This window comes from Camelus bactrianus, chromosome 35 (genome assembly GCF_048773025.1).
Source record: "Camelus bactrianus isolate YW-2024 breed Bactrian camel chromosome 35, ASM4877302v1, whole genome shotgun sequence".
In the NCBI taxonomy this organism is placed as follows: Eukaryota; Metazoa; Chordata; class Mammalia; order Artiodactyla; family Camelidae; genus Camelus; species Camelus bactrianus.
Genome location: NC_133573.1, coordinates 26277173 through 26302813, shown reverse-complemented (window position 1 = coordinate 26302813; position 25641 = coordinate 26277173). Strand labels below are relative to the sequence as shown.

Sequence of the window (25641 nt, the reverse complement as noted above, 5' to 3'; positions counted from 1 at the left end):
GAGAGAATGACTTACCTTGTCCATAAATATTCTGGCAGTGAATAGCCAAATACTCATCACCTTTCAGGAAGTGATGTTTTACAAATGGTACCCCAAAGAATCATCACCGAGATGCGTATACAGTTGAGATAAAGGGAGACTTTTTACAGAATAAATCCCTATTTGTTTATGTATTTTGAGCAGTCAAAAAAATCACTTGACCTAAGACAAGCATATACTAAAGCAGAGGTTTTAGAACCCTAGGACTGCTTTGGGACCTCCCAAATGGCCACGCCCTCTTATGTCTAAAGTGAAAAATATTTAATGTGGCCTACAAGCAGGACTGATTTTTCAGGGAGTATGCATAAGCTGTTTAATATCTGCATTTGTACTGATTGGTCTGAGAAGACTTTGCAGGAATGGCGTCCTCTCTATAAAGCTACCCAACCCCACTGGCGCTCCACACACCCCTCTCCTTGCTCCACTTGTGTTTCTTTCCGTAGCATTTTGTTTTTATATCCCACTTTGTAACTTATTCATTTACAGTCCTGCCTGCTTACTGTGTTTCCACACTGGAATAAATCTACACCAAGGAGAGGATCTTCATCTGTTTCCTCTTGTTGATGTATTCCAAAGAACAACTAGAAAAGGATTTCCTACCCTTTTGTAACTGGAAGGGAATTCACACTACATGAACGACAAACCTGTACCAACAGTTCATACGCTTATTCATTTTCCAAATAATATTGTAAGATAAGCGTTATTGTTAAAGTGTCTGCGCACCTGAATACTGTTCCCAGCTTCACCCAGCTTACAGATGGCAGGTCCAGGATTTGAACCTAGGTCAGTCCAAATCCAGAACCAAAACTTGTTCTAAATAGCAGCATAATTCACTACTCGTTCATTCATTTGTTCTTTTCTTTTTTTTTTTTTTTTTTTTTTTTAAGAGCTCAGCTTTTTATTGGATGTGTTCCTGCAGAGGTTTAGTAAAAAAGACCAAAGCCCATGTCGTCATCAGACTCCTCAGCCTCTTCTTTCTTCGCGTCCACTTTCTTCTCAGCCGGGGCTGCGGCGGCGGCGGGGGCGGGGCCTTCTGCCGGGGAGGCGGGGGCGGGGCGGGGGCGTGGCCTCCTGCGGGGCGGGGCCCTGCGGGCGCACCGGCCCCCACGGTGCGGAGGAGGCTCCCGATGCCGACGCCGGCCAGAGCCTTTGCAAACAAGCCGGGCCAGAGAGGCTCGACGTTCGCTTCGGCTGCTTTAATGAGGGCGTTGATCTTGTCCTCCGTGACGGTCACCTCCTCATCGTGCAGGATGAGGGCCGAGTAGATGCAGGCGAGCCCGGAGACCGAGGCCGCGGCGCGGGAGAGCTCCAGGCGGGCGCTGCCGGGCGCGGTGCTCGTCGCCGGAGGAAGTGAGGGCCTCACCCCATCGCGGCCCTAGCTCCCTCGGAGAACCGAGCACCTTGGCGGCAGCTGAGGAAAGAGCCATTTGTTCTTATTTTTTAATTTAAACATTCATGTGTAAATATAAGCAGTTAAGGCACAGCGACCTCATCTGTCTTATTTACAGTGACATTCTCAGTGTTTTAAACACTGCTGACAGGGTTAAACATTCAATAAAACTTTGTTGAATGAATAATTGAGTGTTTAATGGTTGGACACCTATTGTGTTCAAAACACTGTTGGATCCTATTGGGGTACAACTTTGAGGGTATAAGCTCTCTTAAGTCATAAAGCCTTAGAGTCTAAAATGGAAAATACATATTGTACAAATAATGCCACAATAATACTTAAGAGAAAAGTTGTAATGCTGTCAGTGCAAAACGGAGAAGGAGATGCCATCCATGTGAGAAACTCACCCCAGTCTTCTTTGAAGATGTGACAAATGAGCTAGACATTGCAGAAGAGATTGAATGTCTACAAGTCAAGTTCAGGAGTTGACAGGAAGTTTATGACTGATAAACAAGACAGCATATTCAAAGATATTGAGATAGAAACACAAGGACAGTACATTCAGAGAATAGTAAATACTCTTGAAAAGCATTCATCTTTCCCCAAACAGCTATACTGGATGCATCTGTATCATTTGTGATAGCTACGTAGGTGGTTGCATGGTATGGATGGTCATACATGAGGACCACTGAATCTACCAGAGAATATTTATCCATGAAATCCTTTCTAATGATAATGGTATAGAGCGGTAGAACTCTGATTTAGCCTCTTTTTCATTTAGTGATTTTTAAAAATTTTTTTTCAAAGTTTTCCAGAGATATCCTATACATATGACTGAGCATGACCTCAAAAAACAAGATGCTCAGTTTTGTTCCGCTTTTTTAACTTTGTAACTAACTCAACCAAATAACTGAATTGGTTGTGTTGGGATGGCTATGGTTTACCGTCCTCCTGAGAACCAACTCATGAGTTTGTGGTCCAATTATTTTTTAGAATATTAAGTGATGCTAAGCTGATCTATTCACTTAGCGGAGTCTCACTGAGTAGTTACGGTGTGAGAGGCCCAGTGCTAAGCGATGGTCGTACAAAGATGAATAAAATATAATCCCTGACCCTGAGAAATCATCATCTATGTAGGGCAGTCTTTCAACTAGCTTAGTAAAAAAAAAAAAAATCTCTTACTAAGCTAATCATGACAAATCACAATCCATAGAGAACTTTCACTCTAGAATGATCTAGTATGAACCGCAAATTTTGAAATTAATTTAGCTAAGCTCTAGATCAGTTTGTAACATTTCTTTTGTACCCAATCTCTTAAAGGAGGCAGATTTCACAGAATTTAAAAAAAAAATCTTTTGTACATTGATAGCGAATACTAGCAATTGGTCTTCCTTCCCTTTCCGTCTCTCTTTCTTTATGTCTTTCTGTGTTTCTTATGCATTGAATCCAGTACTTCCCTTATGGCAAGACTAACTGATATTTTTGAAAAACAGTTTCTCATGACCTAAATATTCAGGAAGTTTCTCTAATATTTGTGATGCTTTAAGTGAGCAGCACAAAAAAAATCTCTTCAAATGGACTTGATGAAAATGGGGCTTGGTAAGCCAAGGTATCTCAACCAAGCTTGATAATTTTTTTTAAATTGATTTCTTACATTAGTATTTGTATCACCCAATTTCTCTAGCTGAAAATGCATTCACAGACTTAAGAAGGTAGGCCACAATTTGCTGTTTTTCACTCTGATTGAGAATCATCATTGAGTGGTTAAATCAATTTTGTAGGTGAGGACTAGTTTTTTTTTTTCCCCCAAATGAAAGAAAGCGTATTAGAATAAAATAGAATAGAGGTGAAAAATATCAACTGCATTGCCTGGAGAAAGTATGAGCTTTGTTTTATGGAACATTTTTAATGTGGCTATGTATGTTGAGTGAGGATGTAATTCTTATTTTGGGAAACAGAATAGCTGGAAGAAAACACTTCATTTAGGCACTGATAATTGAGAGTGGTTGGAGGGAAGAATTATTTTTCTTCTAAATAGTTAGGACACTGGTGCTCTGGGCCATGGAGGTCAATCACTTGGTAAAGATCTCTTGCTGGGTCTGCAATGATAATGGAAGCCGCAAAGTAATTGATATTCTTTGAAATGGCTCCTGCAGGTGATTTCTCCACTGACTTTTTCTCATACATGGCTGAGTCTGCCACTGTCTTTCCAAAACCAGAAATATATTTCTTGCTTGAAAACTAGGCATAAATTTGGCTTTTCTTTCCTCAAGGGAAAAAAAGGCCAACTTGCATTGGTATCACAGTACAGAGTTCTGTGTCCCATCTGTTGTCCTGAAAGGCTTTACGGCACCATCTACATTCGTCAACCTTCTAGTCTTTTATCTTGGGCACCTTCGTCAACATCAGTGAATGATTATTCAGGACTTCACACTTTTTCCAGAATTTGCTAAACTCTGGGTTTAACCACTTGTTTCAAACATTGCGATCAAAAATCTATACACAGCCAAACAGATTCTCCCATTCATAATCTGTTGTTCTCTTCTTAGTTCGTTTTGACTGAAAAGGAAAGTTGCTTTAACCATATTCTCATTTGTTCTGAATCCATTGGTGTTTTGACATGAATTACATCCCTTTAAAAAGTTAGTTGGAGGCAGAAAAGAAATGATCTTTTCCTCAATCTCACCCACTGCCTTTACTTTTCATTGCTAGACATAATTACCATGTCATTTAGGTCCCAATACAATGCCCATGTTGCTAACTTGTGCTAGAAAGCCACTGATAAAGTCTTTTGATTAGTGGCAGACAGCTTCTGTGGATGTCAGCTCGTGTTCACTGCTGGCATCTTTCAAGCAATTCAGTTCTTCAGTAACTTTGTGTACTCCTTCAGTTAATTACTGCCGGTGCTGTCTGGGGAAGGAGTTGAACTGATGAATGTCATTACCCTTTCAGGATGCTAAATAGATGGTTCCACAAATTCTGAAGGTGCCCGAGGTAACACTAGTAGAATTATCTGTAGCTGTATTTTCTAACTTGCACGGGGAAGTCCAGGTAACACGTACCTTCTACCTTGTTTGGATCCCTGATATCTTTTGTGAAAACTTTTGTCTCCACTAATCTAACACAATTCCCTATGTGACTCTATTAGAGATTTACTCCTATGAATGGGCCTTTTTTCCAGTTATCACCTAATAGAATACAATTATCCCAAAATATATTAACACTTTACAAAGCATTACCTTCTCGAAAAGAATGTGTTAGTTCCATCATTTCCTAGAAGGACCTAACGGTTTTGTGGAAAAGAGCATGTTTTTAGAAACAGAAGGTTTTGGCTCTCTTTCTAGATCTCCCACATTCCAGCTACTGCACAGGAAAAGTCGCCTCCCCTCTCTGTCGGTCAGGCCAGAATAAACCTACTTGCCCCACCTACCTTCCTCATGGGGCAGTTGTTCGTATTAGGTAAGTGAGGGCAGGTGCAGGAAGAGAAGTGGGATTGTTCGGTGACTAAGGGCACAGGCCCTGGACCAAGCGTCCCTGCGTTCCAGTTCCACCGAGGCTCTGAGTGCTGACTGGCAACCTCTCTGTGTTCAGGCACCTCACCAGCAAAGCAGAAATAACGACAGTAACTAACTGTGCATAGGTGACTATGAGAGACACAGAATATGCGTGGGGCGCTCAGAGCAGCGACTAGCACACAGCGAGCACAACGAATCTGCTGGCCGCTACTGAGTGAGCACACTTGGGACGCTGAAAATGAAGCAATTACGTAGGAGACCTTACGATGGCTAGCGAGTCACAGCCCCCTGTGAAGATGAATCAATCCTTGTAAATTTAGATGGAGCGAGTTTGAAGAAAATGGACCTTCCAACTTGAAAGCATGAGAAGCAGATCTCGGTAAAGTTTTATCATGGGGAGCTCTGGGTCTCAGAAAACAACAAGAAAATAATTCAGAAAAGAGAAGGCGGATTTGGAGGATGGTGGCAATCGGAGAGGACTGACAGGAGGCACACACTGAACTGCTGGGCCTGCAGAGGCCTCACAGTCCGCTTCCTGTGTCCTCACGTGCAACAGAAGACGCATGAGGACGTAACGAGGAAGTTTTTAGAGATTAAAAGAATTTCAACACCTTACATGTATATTTATCTCCTTGTGTCACGTTTTCGCTTACCCCATCCTACCAGGAATAATTTTTACAAAAGAAGCTTGAAAATGATATGCATTAAAAAAAAAATAACTCACCAGAAATTGCACACATAAATGTAAGTTTTTCTTCAAAGTAAACATCTCCATTCAATTATAATAGCCAAATAAAAATTTTCTATAAACTCATAATAAATATGAAACATAATAAATAACTTATTCAGTTATTCCAGTAATGCAGCCATTGCTCAAGCTATTCTTAGAACTTTTTTTCTTGAATTGCTTTGAGTCAATTTTGAGCTACAAGAAGAAATCAGTAGTGTTAATTTAATAACTACCTAATTATTTCACTGCATTTTTTATTAATCAGTTGGCTTATCTCTTTTGAAGTTTTCTGTTTCCTTTAAGGCTACCAATCTAATGTCTTTTCTCCTGTAATCAATGATCTCTTTTGTTCCCAAAGAATTTATTTCACTCAATGATCAAACAACTTTATCTGTGCAGGTCTAGATAATAAATACTTCAGGTTTCGTGGGCCATCTGTTTCTGGCCACAATTACACAACTCACCTGTTTTACCTTGAAATCAGTCAGAGGCTACATGTAAATGAAGCGGTATGTTGTGGTTCTAATAAAACTTTATTTACAAAAACAGGAGGTGGGCTGGATCTTTAACACTTCAAATATTGATGAGACTAATTTGCCTTTCTTTTAGGAATAAGAATTAAATAATGATGTAACAGTATCTGACACATCGTAGACACGCAAGACATGCCTTTCTTCCCTTCCCAGCAGTGGTACCAGCAGCGGTAATGTAGCAGAAATCACATGAGCTTGAGTCCACAAGACTGTTCAAGTTCTGGCACCAATTAGCTATGCAATTCTCTGAGGTTCAGATCTGTAAAATGGAACCATCTTTTGTCACCATATGGGACTCTTATGAAACCTAAGTGTGACAAAGCTTCCAACATTTCTGCTCAGAGAAGCTATAGTTAAAAAAAAAAAAACTATTTTAAACTCTTCTTGAAGGGTAGGAAGGGATAAATTGGGAATTTGAGATTTGCAGATACTAACTACTATATATAAAATAGGTATACAACAGGTTTCTTCTGTCTAGCACAGGGAACTACATTCAGTATCTTGTAGTAACCTATCATGAAAAAGAATATGAAAATTAACATATGTATGTATATGTATGACTGACTGAAACATTATGCTATACACCAGAAACTGACACACTGTAAACTGACTACACTTCTATGCACACACACACACACACACACACACACATACATATAAACAAAATAAACTCTCCCTGAGGATTTCCATTTCAAAGTCCTGTCCAAAATCTTTATTTCCCAAATGGCAAGTATATCAACTTTATTATATCTCAGCAGCAGAGCAGCAGCAGCAGCAGCAGATTTTGGAATTCTCAACTGGTCTTTTGCTAGAAATCAGGTTCCATGGGAGAGAAATTAAGACATCTTCTTCCTCACATCTCATAGAACTTTAGAACTAAAACCACGGTCAAGATCAGCCCATCATTATCACCTTACAGGTAAAGAAACCCAGACTCCTAGAGATTAAATGACACACTCGGAGCAACTCAGAGACTCGGGGAAGGGTTCAGACCAGGCCTCCGTGCTCAGGACTCTCGCTCCAGCTTGCTCACAGCCACCCCACTTCACTGGTTTCCACACCAAGTAAGGCTCGAAGCCTGTCCTGCACTCTTTGGGCCACCTGGTGATACGTGTCAGAGTTGGCAAGTGCAGAATTATTTAACCTATTTGTATTGCAAAGGAATGGGCTCTAGCCAACTGCAGAGAAGGGAGCTCAATAAAAGGGGAGGATACTGACTGCACCCCCGCCGTATCAGGTGAGGCACTTAGAAGATAGACTGGCTGACATCTATTGCTGGAGGTAGGGTTTCGGTGACATCACTGAACGTGTGCACTTGGATTTCATGGGACCGCATCCTGGAGGGCCCAGGACACTCTACACACCATTCTTCCCCACTGATAGAACTTAGAAAATGTCATTGCACAGACCATGCGGCATACGTGGCATTTTGAACACACAGAACAATGGCGTGACATTTTGAGCTGCTGAGAGCAAGCCACTCGTGTGTAGCTACACTACACACGTCCTAAGTAACACCCCTGTCCTGCCCTCCCCTCTCCTGCTTGCGCTCAAGCATCCTTACTTCTTCTGCTGACTCAGTTCTACATTTTGTCCCTTCATCAGCTCAACTCACCGAGAGAGTTACTAACATGAAATCCTCATGCTCTTTACAGCATTTGAACACTTTCTTTCTATTTTGCTTCTCTTTTTTCATTGTTACTTTTCACATAAACAGACAGCTAGGAATCCAGATGCTCTTCAAATAATCTTCCAAACAAAGAAAGACCTTCTTGTTTGCTAGGATTAGAATCTTTATTGTTTTTGTTTGAGCGTGAAAGTGTACAGGTGTGTGTGTATTTGTCACATATGACATTCTTGTCCTTGTCAATGTATCCCAAATGCTTATTATAGATCTTGTGTACGTGCCAAGGGCCATCTCTGTAAATTAGTTTTTAGAAGTATAATTTTTTTCAAAAATGTTGAGTCTGTACATTTTCTTATTAGTTAAAAAAAAACTCCACTTAATCAAACTTGTAAAATTCAGCATCCATGTTTGAAATGGCTAATGTTAAGGCATACTTTTTAAATTCATTTATTTTTACATGGATATATTTTACATATCAATTTGCTTGTTCTGCCTTCTTTCACACTGCCCCCCTCCCCCGGATTAAAATGTTCCGACAATCACATCTGCAATAAAAATCAAACACATAACCATGCATATTTTTAAGAAGAACAATGAATATACCTTCCTTTTCTCATTCATGTTCTCAAAAGTTCTATTGTATTCTAAAGACAAATGTTAATTGATATGTGATTGAGGGATTAAGAAAAATGTAGGCCCTCTGTTAGCTGTTTTATATCACTGTATTTTTTCCCATGTCTGAAAATTTCGAGTTAGGAGGCACACAGATGATACTGAGTGACTTGTGGCATGGCCAAGCTGCCACTCCGTCGCAGACTCTCATCCCAACACCACATTTTCCATTAGGATGTTTCCATCAGGATCAAGTTCCTCTTCAGGGATAAGAGTGGCTCATCTTGTCTCCCTGTGCTTCATAAAGGCAGCCTGAGAAAGCCCATAATCAGCAGAGTTATCAGTAGCTGATTTAGCTCATCCTAAATGTATTGGTAAAAGAAATATCTGCGGGTCATTTTAGCCACTCACTCCTGATACCTCCCTGTCTCAGCAGCCGCCCCCATCTCTCTCTACTAATGTACTTAGCAGGCGCAGTATCTGTACCAGTTCAACCTCATTGAGAGGTTTCACAATTGTGCTCCTGCTCCTAATTCTAAACCAAGATTTTAACCATGTGTGACTGAGTTCAGAATAAAAGAGCAGAGTATTTATTAAGATAAATAAAAACAAAACTGTCCCTCCCCAAAAAAAATACACAAAGCAGCCAAATAATGAAACAGAAATATTTGGGTTTAAATTATCCAAGTCATATTCCAAATAATTCATTTTAATTTGATGGCACAAAAGCTTTAAAGAAAATAAAGGACAAAGTATATGAATAATTAATTTTCAGTAATTTATTCATTATCAAAAATTATTATTTTTCTCCATTGCACCTTGATCTATAATCTTAAACCTGTCTGCCATCCAAACCCATAAAACATCAGCAACTTTAGTGTCAATATCCACATTTTAATACTTGCTTGGGTCTAATAATTTGTAATGAATTGTGGTCCTAGTATTTATAATATTTGGTAGCTCTTTTGGTTTCATTAAAACATATTAAAGATTTTTCTTTTGATGTAAATATTTAATGTCTAAATATAATTTTATATGAAAATACATTTATTGTATTCATTATCAATTCTTGATATAGAATTTTAAAAGATACATTTGTTATGCTAAATTTGGTAGCACTTTGGAGTTCAATCAGAAGGACTGAGATTTGAAACCAGGAAATTTGGGGAAATAAATCTTACCAGTTCAAAAAAGCCCCAATCTAATACAGTAAAGAATGAGGCTATATGGCAAAGGGAAGTGACTATTACAATTTAAAATTATATTTCCATTAGCACTTTGTAAAGAATCTTGTTCTTTCTGACTTGGTAATGAGACAAACGTTTCTGAAACAGCAGGCTCTGAAAATATTTGTGAACACAATAAGGAAATGAAAGAGAAAAGAACAATCTGAAAGCCAAGAGGTGCTAAAAAGGAGAAAAAAGAGAACATTATAAAACACCTTTTCAAAGGTCTTCTAATGCACAATATTTAAATACAAACAGTAACTAGTGTTACACCAGCTGCTCTCAGGTTTGCAAAATATATCAAAGTACAGCATATTGGAATGAGTCCTGAGTTTCCATTTACTTTATCTATCCAGACACATCAATTCTTTTTACTCCAGCCTGATAAAGTGGAACTGCAGCAGACAAATGAGCTAGTGGAGCTGACATAATGTGTTTGTCACAAAGAAGCGCTGGATAAAAAAGCATGACTTTGATCCTCAGTGAGGTTACTGTTTTACAGTACCATGAATTTAATTCTAATTTGATGCCTTAAGTCACCGTTCACTGTTTATTGGCCAAAGTTTATTCCCATTTCATCTCCAGCTGTTAAAAGGCTAACTCCAGCAATCCTTACACAAGTAAAACTCCACCCCCAACCAAAAAAAAAAAAAAGAAACAAACAAACAAAAAGAAAAGGATGGAAATTTACATGCAAAGGGTTGATTTATGGTCTTTTAACCTGATAAAACCACCATGGGTTGATGACAAGAGGTTAACTAGCAGGTGGATGACAACTGTTCACAAACCCAAGGTGGAAGCTTGATTTGAATTTAAATAATGATACATGTCAGACAGTTGCCAGAGAATTATATACTGTCTGAATATATCTTTTTTCTGAAATTTTCATATATAAAAAGCTATTCTTTCTTTTTCTAATGACTTGAATATTTTTGAAAGTAAAGGTTTGGATTTGAGTTCGAGTGACATGAACTATTTCATCACTGTGTTCCTTTAACCAAGTAAACTGATTCCGTGATTTTCTTTAGCTCATCAGACAAATAAAAATACCACAGGTGGAGTCTGCCACTGGTGAACAGGGATGGGGCAGCACAGAACAATGGGCTCCCAGGACCAAGGCTCTGAGCAGATGAGTAAACACTGCCTTGAACAATTATGGGGAGGAAGATTCTTTCTTGATACTTCATACTGCAGCCTTGCAGATTTTTTCCTTTTAATTTCTTTAGAGTGCGTGGACTATTAGCTCAACAGATGAAGAACTGAAATGTAATGAATTAAAATTGGTTTTGTGAACCCAGATCAATAAATGAATCCCAGCCTGGCTATAAAGCACATGTTAACATAGTAGACAGAAGACAAGCAGAAAGAAAATACCGTCCCTGCCAGCAATCTTTAACAATTAAAATGTATCTCTCCAATCAAATGTTTGGCTGAAATATACTGAAGGAATTATAATACTGCCATATTGCAAGGTTATGCTTACACTCTACACAGGGTTAGTTATTGCTTGGTAAAATAATTAAAATAACATGCCTGCTCATGATCTCTTAAATAATCTTTTTATTGTATACTTTTTGGATGATGGACAGCAATCTTTACAACACACATCTCCATCTCTCAATAAAGATGGATATCTTTGTTAATGACAGACAGCAATCTTTACAACACGCCTCTCCATCGCTTTTCACAATAACTTGAATTACAGCCACATTTTTGGCCATCCAAAAAACTCTCTATAGACTCTGTATATACATTAGCAGTCTCAGTTTCTTCATGGCTGGACACACCCAGGATGACAGGGACACAGAGGTGAGTGGGATCTTTTAGGTGAGGCAAGAGCAGAAGGTCCAGAGAAACCACAATACTTAGAAGTTAGGTTTATCACGTAGAGGGGCTTTGATGGCTCCAAGCCAACAGAGTTTGGTCATGAAGAAAAAGGTCACTACATTCCTATTTTCCTCCACGATCAACTGGTAAGATGTGGTTAGCTGATAAGTATTTTAAAGTTAAAACTATCTGCCTCACCAGGGCAGTAGAGCAAGATTCATTTTGATTTGATTTCTGAAACAAGATTAGAAAATGAGAAGAAAAAAAAAGCATGCTCAAGGTCCATGTTAAGACTATGTCCTAAGATTTCTGGGAAACCTAAAGAAATGCAGAAGTTGCCGTCTGTTGGTGTCTAGGTTCTTTAAGGATACGTGAGCCAGGGACATCACTGTTTCCCACAGCCATTACCTGCTTATGGACTGATGCTGAGGACCAAGAGGACCAACAGCACATAACCAACTACCCCGGTGCAAATCCTCGTGGCACCAAAAATGGACAGCAGTGGTACCAGGAACAGAACAGTGCGCCTTCTGTTGGCCCGGCAGCACATTAACCAAGGATGTTCCGAGTGCCCACGGCAAGGAACAGTGACACAATACAGCCAGTACGTGCCGAAGCAGGCTGCGAGAGGACTCCGGGCCAAGGAGGCAACAAGCTGTACGCCACACTCGTGCTCTAGGCTGCTGTGCTGGTGCCCAACTTTCTATCCGGTTGAGTGAGTTGGGCCCAGCGAATGGCTTACGGCCAGTTTTTCAGGCAGTTTCATCTCTGTCCCTCATCAAGCAGCAAAAACATCCTATTGGTAAAGGAGACGGTCAGTGGATGAAGCTTCTCCGGGCTGGAGCTGGGAATCTAGCTGACGGAAAAATGGAAACTGCTGTTCCTGAAATGTTAACACCGCTCTGAGATGCTGGCTATCAACTGGCAATAAGAAGATACTACTGCCCTCATGAAAGTTCTGTGAGATCAGTCAATATGATGTTAATTTTGTAAAATTCAGATCTGAAGCCGAGAGAGACTAAACAGGCTTTCTTAACATCAATCAGCTAGCAAGTGGTGGAACAAGGATTTGAATCCAGCTCTCTTCAGTCTGGTTCCCTCTTGTTTCTAGTATGTCCCACTGTTACTGCTTCTGTCCGACCGCTTATGATTCAGCCCAGACAAATTACTGGACATAGATTTAGCAAGGCTGATAGAGCGCAAGCCACAGAAAGAACTTGAGAACAGTAGAGAAATTCAGTTCTCTTTAGGCTGACACTATTGTTGAGACAAGTAACATGTCAAATAACAAAATTCACATGGGAAGAGGGAGGAGGGGCTGAATATTTCACTCATTCTCTTTAATGTAGAACTATTTGCATTAATAGAAAAGTAATCTAAACCAAGAAAGATGTGGGCATATCAAACAAGAAAATTAAATGTATGCTTTGTTTTAAAATCACCTATACATTCATTGAAAAATATTAGACTCAGATGAAAATCAATAACCCTCCAAAAGATAGTAGAATATAAAAACTGCCTATTATAACTTCAAATCTAGGGAAATGTGAGTTAAACAAATATGGCTTTGAATTCATTTAATGGCTTTAGAGTGAAGCCTGACATCCTGTGGCCTCTTGAAATATTACATGTTTATCTGAAAATAGAGATTTTTTTTTTAACTTGATTGTTATGTCAGTCTCCACAATGATTAGGAAATTCTCCACATTTGATTAGGAAACCTTTTGTAGAATCTGACCACAGTCATTAGCGATCATAAAGATGAACGTGTTGAATCTCTAATCTAAGAGTCGGATCATATGGATAATTGGGATCTGGGTTTATCCAGGCAATTAAAAGTAAGGACCTTTTACCGACACTATCCTCAAAGCCTATGCCAACGGAGTGCTTTACAAGCACAATTGTCATACAGTGGTGTTCACAGGTTCCCCTCTGCGGTGACAGGCGACATGAACGATTCCAGCGAGGTTGCAGCACTGTCATTCAGGTTCCTCAACCAGAAGGGATGGTGCAACTGAGGTCTGGTGTTGTTAATGAGGCACAGGTGATGAGAAAAGCCTCCTATACCAAGGCACAGGCATCGCATAAAAGCTTTGGGAAAAGCCAAGTCTGCAGCACCGTCAGTCTTATATAAATATATAGAAATGGCAGGTGCCTTCTGTGTACCACGGTGACAGCAAACGCTACTGCAAAAAGCATTCTGCATTAGGCCAAAACCTTCTGCCTTGTCATTTTAGACCCATTGCAAGGTACAACAAACATCCCTTCTAATTTTCCTTGAAGACAGTGTGTTTTGCTACAAGAATTATCTTCACCCTCTTAAATATTCTGTGTTTGACATGATTCTTTTCCCATGATTCTTTTATAAAGTTATATATCAGAAACATTTTACATTAAAAATCAGTAGATACGGTTAAGAGCACTTTTTTCAGAACAGACGGTCATGAAATATGTATATTTAACTCTGACATACACTAATTGTACAGAAATTGTCATAAAGGATTTAGTTCTTAACGTTCTTAACTCTACTGAATGTGGGGCATGCTACCATTAAGCACTAGGGAAAAAGCAAGCGCACCAATTTAAAACAAATCGTGGCAGACAGTGACATCTGGTGGATGAAACGATTATAAGTTTAATAAGGTTTTCTAAAAAACGCTTTTAAGTACAAGTTTACCATGTAAATATATTAGGTTAACACTATCTTTTTAAGTTGGTTATTTGGGATTGGGGATACTTTGTGCACACAGAAATAATGTATATGGAGGTTAAATTCCAAGGCAAACACAAAATCCTAACTAACTTGCAAAGAGATTTTGAAATGTAGTTTACTTTCAAAAACCTTAATTATGGAGTCTTAGAGCTGAATGGCACTGGACAGAACTATTCCAGACTAACCATGTTACAGATGATTACAGATGAGGAAACTGAGGCCCCAGGGGATTAGGTAACTTCACAACAGTCAGGGCTGTAGGGTAATCATTTAAGGCTAGAGTGAATATCTCAGATTCTTTTGACCACATCCTACCGCCTGAATCATATGTCCCAGAGTATCCTGCACAGATAGCAATGCTTCTTTGAAGATAAGAAATCAAAGTTTCAAAGCATAATGTTAAGAATATGTACCCTTAGTCTTTTCTGACTCTTCATCTTGAGTAGAAGGATCAAAGATTTTTTTAACATTATTTTAATTGAGTTATAGTCATTTTACAATGTTGTGTCAAATTCCAGTGTAGAGCACAATTTTTCAGTTATACATGAACATACATATATTCATTGCCACATTTTTTTCCCTGTGAGCTACCACAAGATCTTGTATATATTTTCCTGTGCTATACAGTATAATCTTGTTTATCTATTCTACATTTTGAAATCCCAGTCTGTCCCTTCCCACCCCCACCCCCTTGGCAACTGCAAGTTTGTATTCTATGTCTATGAGTCTGTTTCTGTTTTGTATTTAAGTTTTGGTTTTTTGTTTTGTTTTGTATTGTTTTTAGATTCCACATATGAGCGATCTCATATGGTATTTTTCTTTCTCTTTCTGGCCTACTTCACTTAGAGTGACATTCTCCAGGAACATCCATGTTGCTGCAAATGGCATTATGTTGTCGGGTTTTATGGCTGAATAGTATTCCATTGTATAAATAAACCACCTCTTCTTTATCCAGTCATCTGTTGATGGACATTTAGTCTGTTCCCATGTCTTGACTATTGTAAATAGTGCTGCTATGAATATTGGGGCGCAGGTGTCATTTTGAAGTAGTCTTCCTTCTGGATATATGCCCAGGAGTGGGATTCCTGGGTCATATGGTAAGTCTGTTCCTAGTCTTTTGAGGAATCTCCATGCTGTTTTCCACAGTGGCTGCACCAAACTGCATTCCCACCAGCAGTGTAGGAGGGTTCCCTTTTCTTCACAGCTAGAGATCAAAGATTTCTGACCACTTTTAACTAAAACTGATAAAAACTTCCATTTCTAATTCACTGGTGGTGACTCCCATGGAAGGTGGCTCAGCCTAAGTAGAGATCGGAGGAATGTAAAAGGGAAGACTGAACATTCATGAATTTTGTTTTTGTGAGGAGGCTGTTAATTGAGGCTTCATGTGTTTAGAAAACACACATATTATTTTTGCTGTCTGCCTATTTTTCTCAATAACACCCACTCCCCATGCCACCAATCAAAACAAAACAAAATTCCAAAGGAACTGACCCACTGGTTATTGATCGCTCCCTTAGGACACTTGGAAGTGTTATAAACAGATGCCAAAGTCTCTTTGTGCTGGCTCACTGAGAATCAGAAAATATCCACACACTCTAACAAGTCCTTGGATGCCAAAAAGATTGTATCCTAATGTTAACAAAGCTTTTCATTCCACAGACAGTATTTGTACAACCTGTTTTATCCTGACTTGGACTTCGTTAATCTAGAACAATTACTTTCACCAAGATTCTCAATGTTTCCTTGTCAAATTCATTGGTTGAATCCCTTCACAGCCTTGTCCTCTGTCTTCCTAGAATAACAATGGCCTTTAAAGAACAGCTTGTCATTTTCCATCGGAAAGACCTAGAGCTGTGCCCCTACTGGGCAACTTGCATACGGTGACTGAATGGCAGGGAGAGGGCAAGACCAGCCCGCTGGGCTCCCCGCTGGGCTTGCCAAGACTTTGTTGAGTCTACATCTTAGTTCAGCTTCTCTTTTTGCCCAGTCCCGCTTCCTCTTCTCCTTTTCATGGGTGCTGATCCCAAATAAATATCTTGCAGATTATTTCAATTCACAGTTAAGATTAAAGAAAAATCATAGAGGAACCACTACAACCAGATTTAAGTCCGGCCTGTACTGGTCTGCCTCGGGGCCTAATCTGGTACAGCTGGAGCGACTCCATGCACCCACGCAGGTTTAGACTTCCCACACGCCCAGGATTCAGTCTTACTCCCACGCGGAGGGAGTTTACAGATATGTCATTCGGGTGATTCAGCTTCTGGTGGATCTTAGCCAGTGCGGCTCTGATCTTACACTCAAATCTAACAACTGATGTCGGCGTTTCTTTCTATAACAGGATCCTAATTTTATAGAACAAGGGCCATAGTTAAGTCCCTGATTTGTTCCTGTGTGTCTAAGTCCTGCTTCGATACACAGTGGCGCCCTAGTTCCTTCAGAATTGCTGTGCTGCGTGCTCCACGTCGCTGTTCCCGGGGACAGAATTACTGAAGCTGGACAACATGGTAGCTGGCCGTCTGCAAACCAGGCACCAGGCTTTCCCACAGCGGCCTCCCGGGCTATTTCCAGCACTGAATCCCCACCGCCCTGATGTGATCTCGGCTGGACTTCCTTGAGTTAATGACATTCCCCACTCAGAGCCTGGCATTTAAATCCTCCCATAAAATTTGCTTCAAGCTCCCACCTCGCCTTACAGACACTTCCTCATCAGAAGCTGCCACTCCCTCCCCCCAAAATCTGGCATGAGCTCTGCTTTCACTTTTATTCTCCTCTTCCCACCATTAAAACAATACATTTTCCTCTTCTAATACACTCCAGGTGACCACCCTACAGCTTGGTCCTGTGCTTCTTTTAAAGGCTTATCTTTTTTTCTTCTCCTTTTTTTTGAAGGCATTTTGCTTTGCCCTTAAGGGACATTTACATAGAGCAGCAGAGACCTCTACTGGTTATTCAGGTCAACTTCCTAAAATGCTCAGTTAATATTAAATACTGATTTTCTCCACTTTCTTCTCTGTTGGTTGGCAATGGTGTTTAATATGACCAAGGTCACAGTAAATGCAAACCCAGATTTCTGCATGTCTTATGGGATAGAAGGACTTAGGGTGCTGAGCTGTGGGAGTGAATATCCACAGCAAAGCAAAGGAAATTAGACAGAGTAGATCACAGATGAAGTGACAGTTTACAAACAATACAGGCAAAGCTGATGTGACGCTCCATATGGACAGTTCCGGAAGGGTAGATGATTCTAGCATAAGGTGCCATGAAGTGGAAAAGTGGAATGCTTACCAGATTTCCCTAATTTTTTGTTTTATTTTTTAACTTTATGCATTTATTTTATAATATCATATTTTTTAAGCTGAAGTATAGCTGATGTACAATATATGTTACAGGCATACAATACAGTGATTCACAATTTTTAAAGGTCAGGGTATGGTTATTACATAAACTATTGGCTCTAGTCCCCACATTGCACAGCACATCCTTGTAGCTTATTTTATACCTGACACTTGGTACCTCTTCAGCCTCCACATCCACCTTGCTGATTTCCCTATTTTTTAACACTTTTTTATTGATTTATAATCATTTTACAATGTTGTGTCAAATTCCAGTGTAGAGCACAATTTTTCAGTTATATGTGAACATATATATATTCATTGTCACATTCTTTTCTCTGTGAGCTACCAGAAGATCTTGTGTATATTTCCCTGTGCTCTACAGTATAATCTTGTTTATCTATTCTACAATTTTGAAATGATTTCCCTATTTTTGATGCAACAAAATTTGAAGTACTGACAGAGTTTATTCTCAGGGAATTTGCTGATGCACAGCAGGTGGTTATGCATACTTACTAAAACATTTCATGAGCAAAACATAGTTCTTCTAATAGAACTACTTGGATATTCTAGCAGGCTAAGTTCTTATTTGAGATATATACACTGATATTAAAAAAGGTAAAAAAGAACATTCCTCGGATCCACAGATATCTCTGACTTTGACAGAAACTGGGTGGGTGACATTGTAAGATTCTGTTTGGGAGGGAGCAGCTGAGAGAGAGACAGAGACAGAGACAGGAGACCGAGAGAGAAATTATTGTTTCAAAACCTTCAAGAAGAGCAGGGTACTTAAAACATGCTGAGTGAAATTTTCAAGATTCATAGTGAGCTGAAGGTTGGTTAGCGTTCCTTCTAAAATTTGTTGGAAGAATTTGTGTTCTGTGTGGTCAATGATCTTTACAATACGATTATTCCACACCGTCCTCCACACTAAACCTTGAGTAATCCCAGTCAGCTTCCTACTCTTAACAGTTCATTTCTAGCAAATTACCTTTTAAAAGGCATCCTTATGGGTCCTTACAGATACAGCGGATGAGAACACAGCTGCTCCTGAAGCTTAACTTACTGCCGACGTGTGTTTCTATTTAGTCTGTCTACGTACAACTCACTGGAAAGGTGGAGCCCTGTTTTGTTCCCAGCTGGTTGGTGACAAAATAACATTCTGAGCAGAAGTGACATGAATTAGGCCACTCCCTCACTGTGTGTGATCAGTGTTTACTATTTAATGGAAAATGAGTCAAAATGACATGTGATAGGAAAAAAGGTTAGTTCTTAGGGCGTCTCACTGCCATCACTGAGGATGGCATGATTCTAACAAGCATTTTTACAAGGGGAAGACGGCATATTGGGAAAACTTTGGGTTTGGGTGCCTGTCCCAGCTCTGCCTCTTAGTTGCTGGCTGGCATGTTAATTTTAGTGAAGACGAGGAATCATGGACCTTAAATGACACAAGGCCCATGGGCACGGAAATAAGAGCAGTGTTTATCCACAGCCAATAAAATAATATTTAAAAGACTATATTTAAATGCTTACCATAAATCAGTCGGATTTAGTATAAGATGGGGAGGCACAAATGTCATTTTTGTCTTGGCCAAGACATTAAACTATTTTATTTACCTGAATAATAGTTACAGCTTCAAAGAAAAGACTGAGGTTGTTCACATTCCATTGTTGTCCCTATTGTCCGGGGGCAAAGTCTAAGCTAGCTCTGTGGTGTAAGTTTCTTAATCACATTGGCTGCAAACGTAAAAGCGGCCCAAAAACATGGAGAGGCCTGCAAACAAGAGGAAACGGCTAAAAAATGTCATTGCTCAGTACCTGCAAGTGTCCATGGGATTATTGTGAGGGAATGGCCAAGCTCTTTACCCGTCTGTCTTCGTGAATACAAAACCATTTAAATGATACTGTCTGTTTCAGAGAGAAATGACGCCAACAGTCTCATAAAAATAGCTTTCATGAAGCATGTACATTTAATACCAATGCCCATTTTCATATGAGTTTATCATCTTGAAAGCGGTTCCCCCCAAGATACCATGTTCTACCCACATTAGCAGCCTGAGTTTGGCAAAGCAAAATTCATTTCCACACAACACTGTGAAGATGCTGAGACAGGGCTTGGGGGTTCCTGACTTCTAGTCGGTCTATTTTTGCTGCACTACGATGCTTCATTCCACAGAGAAAAGTCATGCCTCCTACCAGACAGCGGACTGTGGCCCCTGCAAAACAACTTCTCCAGGCAATCTTGGGGTGGGGCTATGCAAACTATTCCACTGGCCAGTCAGAAAATACCCAGTGACTCAGTTAAATAACCCAGTTCAAGCAACTTTAGTACCAGAGTAAATATGTGGCAAGAACAACTCTGGTGCAATGAATGAAAAAGCACAGAACTGCCAACAGGAGGCAAAGCCCAGGGGTAATTGTTTTTATATTGACTGGAATCATACGTGCTTTGACATCTTCCTGACTGTGTCAGGATGAGGATTTGCTGCTGAACTTGGGGTTGACTACCCACGGGATGATTTTCAGTGCCTCTCTTCCCATCGATGGATTATTTCTTGGCGTGCCAATAGTTATTCTGTTGCTGGAGGGATTTCTTGTAGCTGGTTGTCTCCGTTTGATGCTTATCGGGAAGGATTTGGGCCAGCCTTGCACGTGCAGGGCTCAGGAGAGTAACCTTCATCTTTCCGCTCACAGACAAGCCATCACGGGATACATCCGGGGCCGCTCATGGCCTTGGTTTCTGTTCTTCACACTGTCTCACTTTTGGCAGTTTTGAGATATATCCTGCAAGGGAAACTCAAAAGATTATTTGAAGACATCAACATTCTCTCATATTGAGGTATTTACTGCTTAAACCTCGCAATCCTGGGGAAAGAGAGCGGGCTGTCACACTTTGACACATTTAACCTCCTCAGCGCTGGATGTTCACATACTGAAGAGCCGTCTACACAGCCCTAATTAGTCACAAAACTTTGGAAAATTAGAACAGAATACGGTCAAGGACTCTGATTGGTGGATCCTGGGGTACCTCAGAGCCAGGACTCAAACTGATGAATTTTGAAACAGAGTGTAATTTCACAAATATAATGATCAACATCATTTGGCCCTTCAGGGAATATTGAACTATTATTAGCATGGAATAGTCATGACAGCCTCAGAGTCCAAACATTTTTGGATCTGGTTTGGTTTCTGCTCTTCATTAAATATATGGTCTCCAAACCTCCATTTAACCATCTGTAAGTTGAAATAGAGAGCTACCCCTTCAGAGGGGCCTAAATGCACGGGGCCATACCCATGCCCTGTATTAAGATCCCTCTAGGTTATCCCAAAGTGCAGTTAGGACTGACAAACCACCACCTGTAGCTTAGTTTATTGTGCACCACAAAACGGACGTTTGGTATTAAAGTAAATGACTGTCGAATGTAGTCGAGTAGATAACGTTCCAAGATATTCCTACCAAAAGCAGTTACAACTGGTTCTTTTTCTCTACTGTATTTGCATGAAGTTAAAAAGTAAACTTCTCATAAATGATAGTTAACACAGAAAGTTAGAATTAATTTGAAATTTGATATTACATTACCCCCAAAATTAAAACAAAATGGAGACACATACGCAGACACCCACAGTTAAGACTTTGGTCCTTCTTTCTCACTAATCATGCACTGCCAGTTATATATATGGAAAAACAGGGGACTACATTTTTTTTTAACTTTTTTTATTGAGTTATAGTCATTTTACCATGTTGTGTCAAATTCCAGTGTAGAGCACAATTTTTCAGTTATACATGAACATACATATACTCATTGTCACACTTTTTTTCGCTGCGAGCTACCACAAGATCCTGTATGTGTTTCCCTGTGCTATACAGTATAATCTGGTTTATTTATTCTACATTTTGAAATCCCAGTCTGTCCCTTCCCACCCCCATCCCCTTGGCAACTGCAAGTTTGTATTCTATGTCTATGAGTCTGTTTCTGTTTGGTATTTATGTTTTGTTTTGTTTTATTTTGTTTTGTTTTTTGGGTTCCACATATGAGCGATCTCATATGGTATTTTTCTTTCTCTTTCTGGCTTACTTCACTTAGAATGACATTCTCCAGGAGCATCCATGTTGCTGCAAATGGCGTTATGTTGTTGGTTTTTATGGCTAAATAGTACTCCGTTGTATAAATATACCACTTCTTCTTTATCCAGTCATCTGTTGATGGACATTTAGGCTGTTTCCATGTCTTGGCTATTGTAAATAGTGCTGCTAGGAACATTGGGGTGCAGGTGTCATTTTGAAGTAGGGTTCCTTCTGGATATATGCCCAGGAGCAGGATTCCTGGGTCATATGGTAAGTCTATTCCTTGTCTTTTGAGGAATCTCCGTACTGTTTTCCACAGTGACTGCATCAAACTGCATTCCCACCAGCAGTGTAGGAGAGTTAAGAGGGGACTACATTCTTGAGGCTTAGGAAGAAAAATGTTTAAGAAGGAAGTTGTCATTTTCTTTTCTAGTTATCCATGTCCTGGGTGAAAATAATAAAGGAAAACCTGATTATGAGATGATCTATTCACTGGATTGCTAATTTAAATTAAAAATTAAAATTTCCCTTGGAGTTTTCCTTTGGTTTTCCATGTAATGACATTAGATTGGATTAAATGTGACTTTGGTCAGCTACTATCTTCTTAACTTTAAGTGAGCACCCCTGGAAAAGCAACCCAGGTCATTGCTCTGAATTATATTCCCATTCATTTTCTCACTTCCTCAAAAGGCAGTGAATTTTAGAAATTTCTGAAAAATTTACCATGGGAAGTACCAGCCAAATTATTGATAATCTCAACATTCATATTTTAAATTATAGACTATTTGATAATGATGTTGTGAATGTATGGTATTCAAACCCACCAAACTGAAGCCAGATATTTAAGGAAACTGTGTGTACATTAGTTAGAAGAGTATGTGTGTTAAGACTTATTAGGTTAGTTAAATCAAGGGAAGAAATCAGGGTTGAAAGAAGTAAGTTTGTAGCATATAAAACAAAGTACACTAAAACAGTGCTGCTTGTTTTTAATAATGTTTTATGGCCATTATGCTTTTGTTTTTCCTGTGAGAGTAGAGAAAAAGAAAGGATTATAACCTTTCTAATGCCTTTAAAGATACGTGTGTTCATTTAATTTTAATAATAAGAACTTTAACCAAAATCTCACAATAGCATTCTTTGAGGGGCACAATGAATACAGTGTGTGGCACAAAAATGCTTGATATAATATGTATAATATGTGCTTTATTTTCTTAAATTAGCATGATATTGCTCTTGAGAATTCAAAAGGGTTAATGATTCTGTAAGAGTCATGAGGCTCTGAACTATATTTCCATTCCTTTTGCTCACTTCCTCAAATGGTAGCAAATTCTAGAAATATTATTACATTTTAATATTAGTTAATTTAAAATGTTCACATATTATATCGGGTATTTTAGGAGTCAGTTTATAAGGGGAGGGGGGGTCTTACGCTGGTGTGGCCATCCCCGCCTTTTTAAAGTTACCCACTAAGAACCCAAACCTTCTGTTTTTTTCAACTTCTTCATCTATAAAATAGGCTTGAGAGTATTATTTTAAATAACATCACGAGATAATTGAATACATTTGTTCAAACTTGAAAAAAAATTCTTGGGTCAGATTTTTTTTTCCACTAATATTCTTCCTGGTGCTCTAGGCAGAGTCTACCTTATGTAACCAAGAGTATACTCTTGATTGAAAATGTCTCTGGCTTCTTTTTGAGTCAAACTGAAAGAATTTGCATGTGAGCCATTCAGAGGTACTCATGCAATCCTGCAGAAGACCTTTTTATAACTGTATCTTTCCTTGACTTCTATGGAATAAAGTTATAAAAATCCTATTCTAATGAAATCAATGAATTATTTTTCAAGCAGCCATTCACCATTGAAAGTATCTTTTTAGTCAAACCTAATAATCATTTTTTTTAATCTCTTTTCTTCCTTTCCCCATGAGTCTGTGCATTTCAATTGTCAGGTATGGCTGAGGTTAGGAACGAGAGAGGGAAGCCACCAGGAATAATCTTGGTTCTTTCAAATGCTTCCAATTTCCTTTGTTAAAATCTGAAGGATGTCTTATCAAAAGAAAGGGGCTTTGGCTTTTCCTTTGCATGTGTATGAATTGGTCACAAAAATTCCTTGCTGAGAATAAACATTCCTTACTATTCTGGGTCATGGGTGCATCTATATGTTCAAGTGTGTCATTTGCTCTAAAGTCAATGCATATATTTAATTCTATAAACAGACTATGTTAGCGCTTTCCTGAAAAATATGGTTCTTGGATGTTTAAATCTAAGTAAAACTTTGCTTTGTTTGAAAATGAACACTTATTTTTCCACACTTATATGGTGAAACTTAGTAAGTTAATAACTATGGCCCCTTAATTTATTAATTAAACAACTAGAGCATTTTGTGTGCAGTCTCTCTGTAATCCATCCTTGCCAGGGCTCACTAGATCATGCACAGAACTGCCTACCTCCAGATGTGGCTTCTTTCTTAAATACATTTTTATCAAAAATAACATTTTGACTATTTAAACTCTTTATTTCATCAATAATAATAATAAGAAATAAATAAATCTGGAACTCAGGCAGAACCTCTCTAGCCATGGGCCTCACTCACACCTGACAGCCTCTGAATTACACAAAAAAGGGACGCGTCAGGGCCATATCTGATGTGTGGTATCCTCTGTGACAGACTCACGGAGTGCTGTGTATTTTTCTCAGTGCCAGGAGATGTGAGTAGCCGCTATTACTTGTCCATAACTTAGAGGTGATATCCTGACAAAATCCAAACCACTGGACACTTAAAAACATTCACTAACTGACTGGCCTTTACATTTCTGCGATGTCTGTCGGCCACTTCCTGGTATACATCTGCTACCTTCGGTCTGCTGGGCGCTCAACACTTTCCACTCACCAAGTCCAGCAGCATGCTTTCGCGGGCAGAGCGGACCCGTGCAATATTCTCTGGAGCATCAAGGTGCTCCAAGTCCCCGAGACAGCTTCATGACAGAGCGTGCAGCAATCAGCAAAGCTGAGGGGGGGAGAGTTGATTCATGTTGCTCCAACAGGTAGTTTTTTTTCTTTCCTGCGGCTGAGAATAACATAACTCATTCCCCAGATCTACAGCATATAAAGTGCTATAAACCATATCAATCAGCCCAGGGCCTGGGCTAATTTCCAGCAACTCACCATCATTTGCCCTGTTCTGATTTTTTTCCCCAGGGACTAAATGGATATGTTGAAAGAGATATTATGAGCATCACCACTCAGGATTCCGTCAGCTCTTCCGTGGTAGTCCGGATCTCGGATGCACACAACTAAGTCTTCCGGGATGTAATATTGCTTCTATTCTGACTGGGGTGGGTAGGAGGCTTTTTCATGGGATTCCATTTGGCCACATTAAAATTATGACCCTTACTCCATAGGTCACGGAACCACAATATGGGTTCTGCCAGGTGCTAAGTTTATCTGCTCCAATTATATGTTTGGGTTAGGAGGAAATAACCACAGGTAGGTCTATGAACCTAGTAGACTCGCTGTAAGATAGATTGTGGCCAAATTCTATTTATCACCTCCATAAACCTATCCCCACTTTTACCAGAAAACCTGCAAATGACTCAGACCCTGTTTGTGAAAGATAAAAGGAACATTGAACGAAGATATTAGTGACCATCATCATGGTGGCCAGCGTGCTCTTTAACCAATGGGTTACAGCTCTGTGAATGGAATTAGATCTGGATATTGATTGAAAGATGCCAGTGAGCCACTGTAGCAGCTGATATAAGCCTTTTGCTCGCCAGGCCTTGAATTTTTAAATTATGCAAATTAAGTAGCCCTCTAGTCCACTGTCCCTTTATCTCATGCGTATGACCACCGATGTATTAACTTTCACCACAGATCTTTACAGATCAAGACACTTGGCTGCAAATCATGTCTTTCTGCTCGTAATGGTTCCTAAGCGACAGCGCCTGTGGCAGTTACGTGCTGCCTGATCCCCGCCACGCCAGCATCCTGTCGCCCTCATTTAGATGATGGGGTCCCGCTCTCCACA

General features: G+C 39.6%; 1 protein-coding gene across 1 annotated transcript in view; it reads right to left on the bottom strand.

Annotated features, from left to right (window-relative positions):
• Positions 1–887: 887 nt before the first annotated feature.
• LOC141576040 (large ribosomal subunit protein P1-like) overlaps positions 888–25641 on the bottom strand; it is a 44365-nt gene continuing 19611 nt past the window's right edge. Inside the window, exons 2-4 of the mRNA XM_074358281.1 lie at positions 24505–24589; positions 1108–1414; positions 888–1069 (exon numbers count right to left, since the gene is read on the bottom strand). Coding sequence (XP_074214382.1) covers positions 963–1069; positions 1108–1414; positions 24505–24589 — 499 coding nt within the window. The 3' untranslated portion in view covers positions 888–962. The remainder of the gene's footprint in view (positions 1070–1107; positions 1415–24504; positions 24590–25641) is intronic.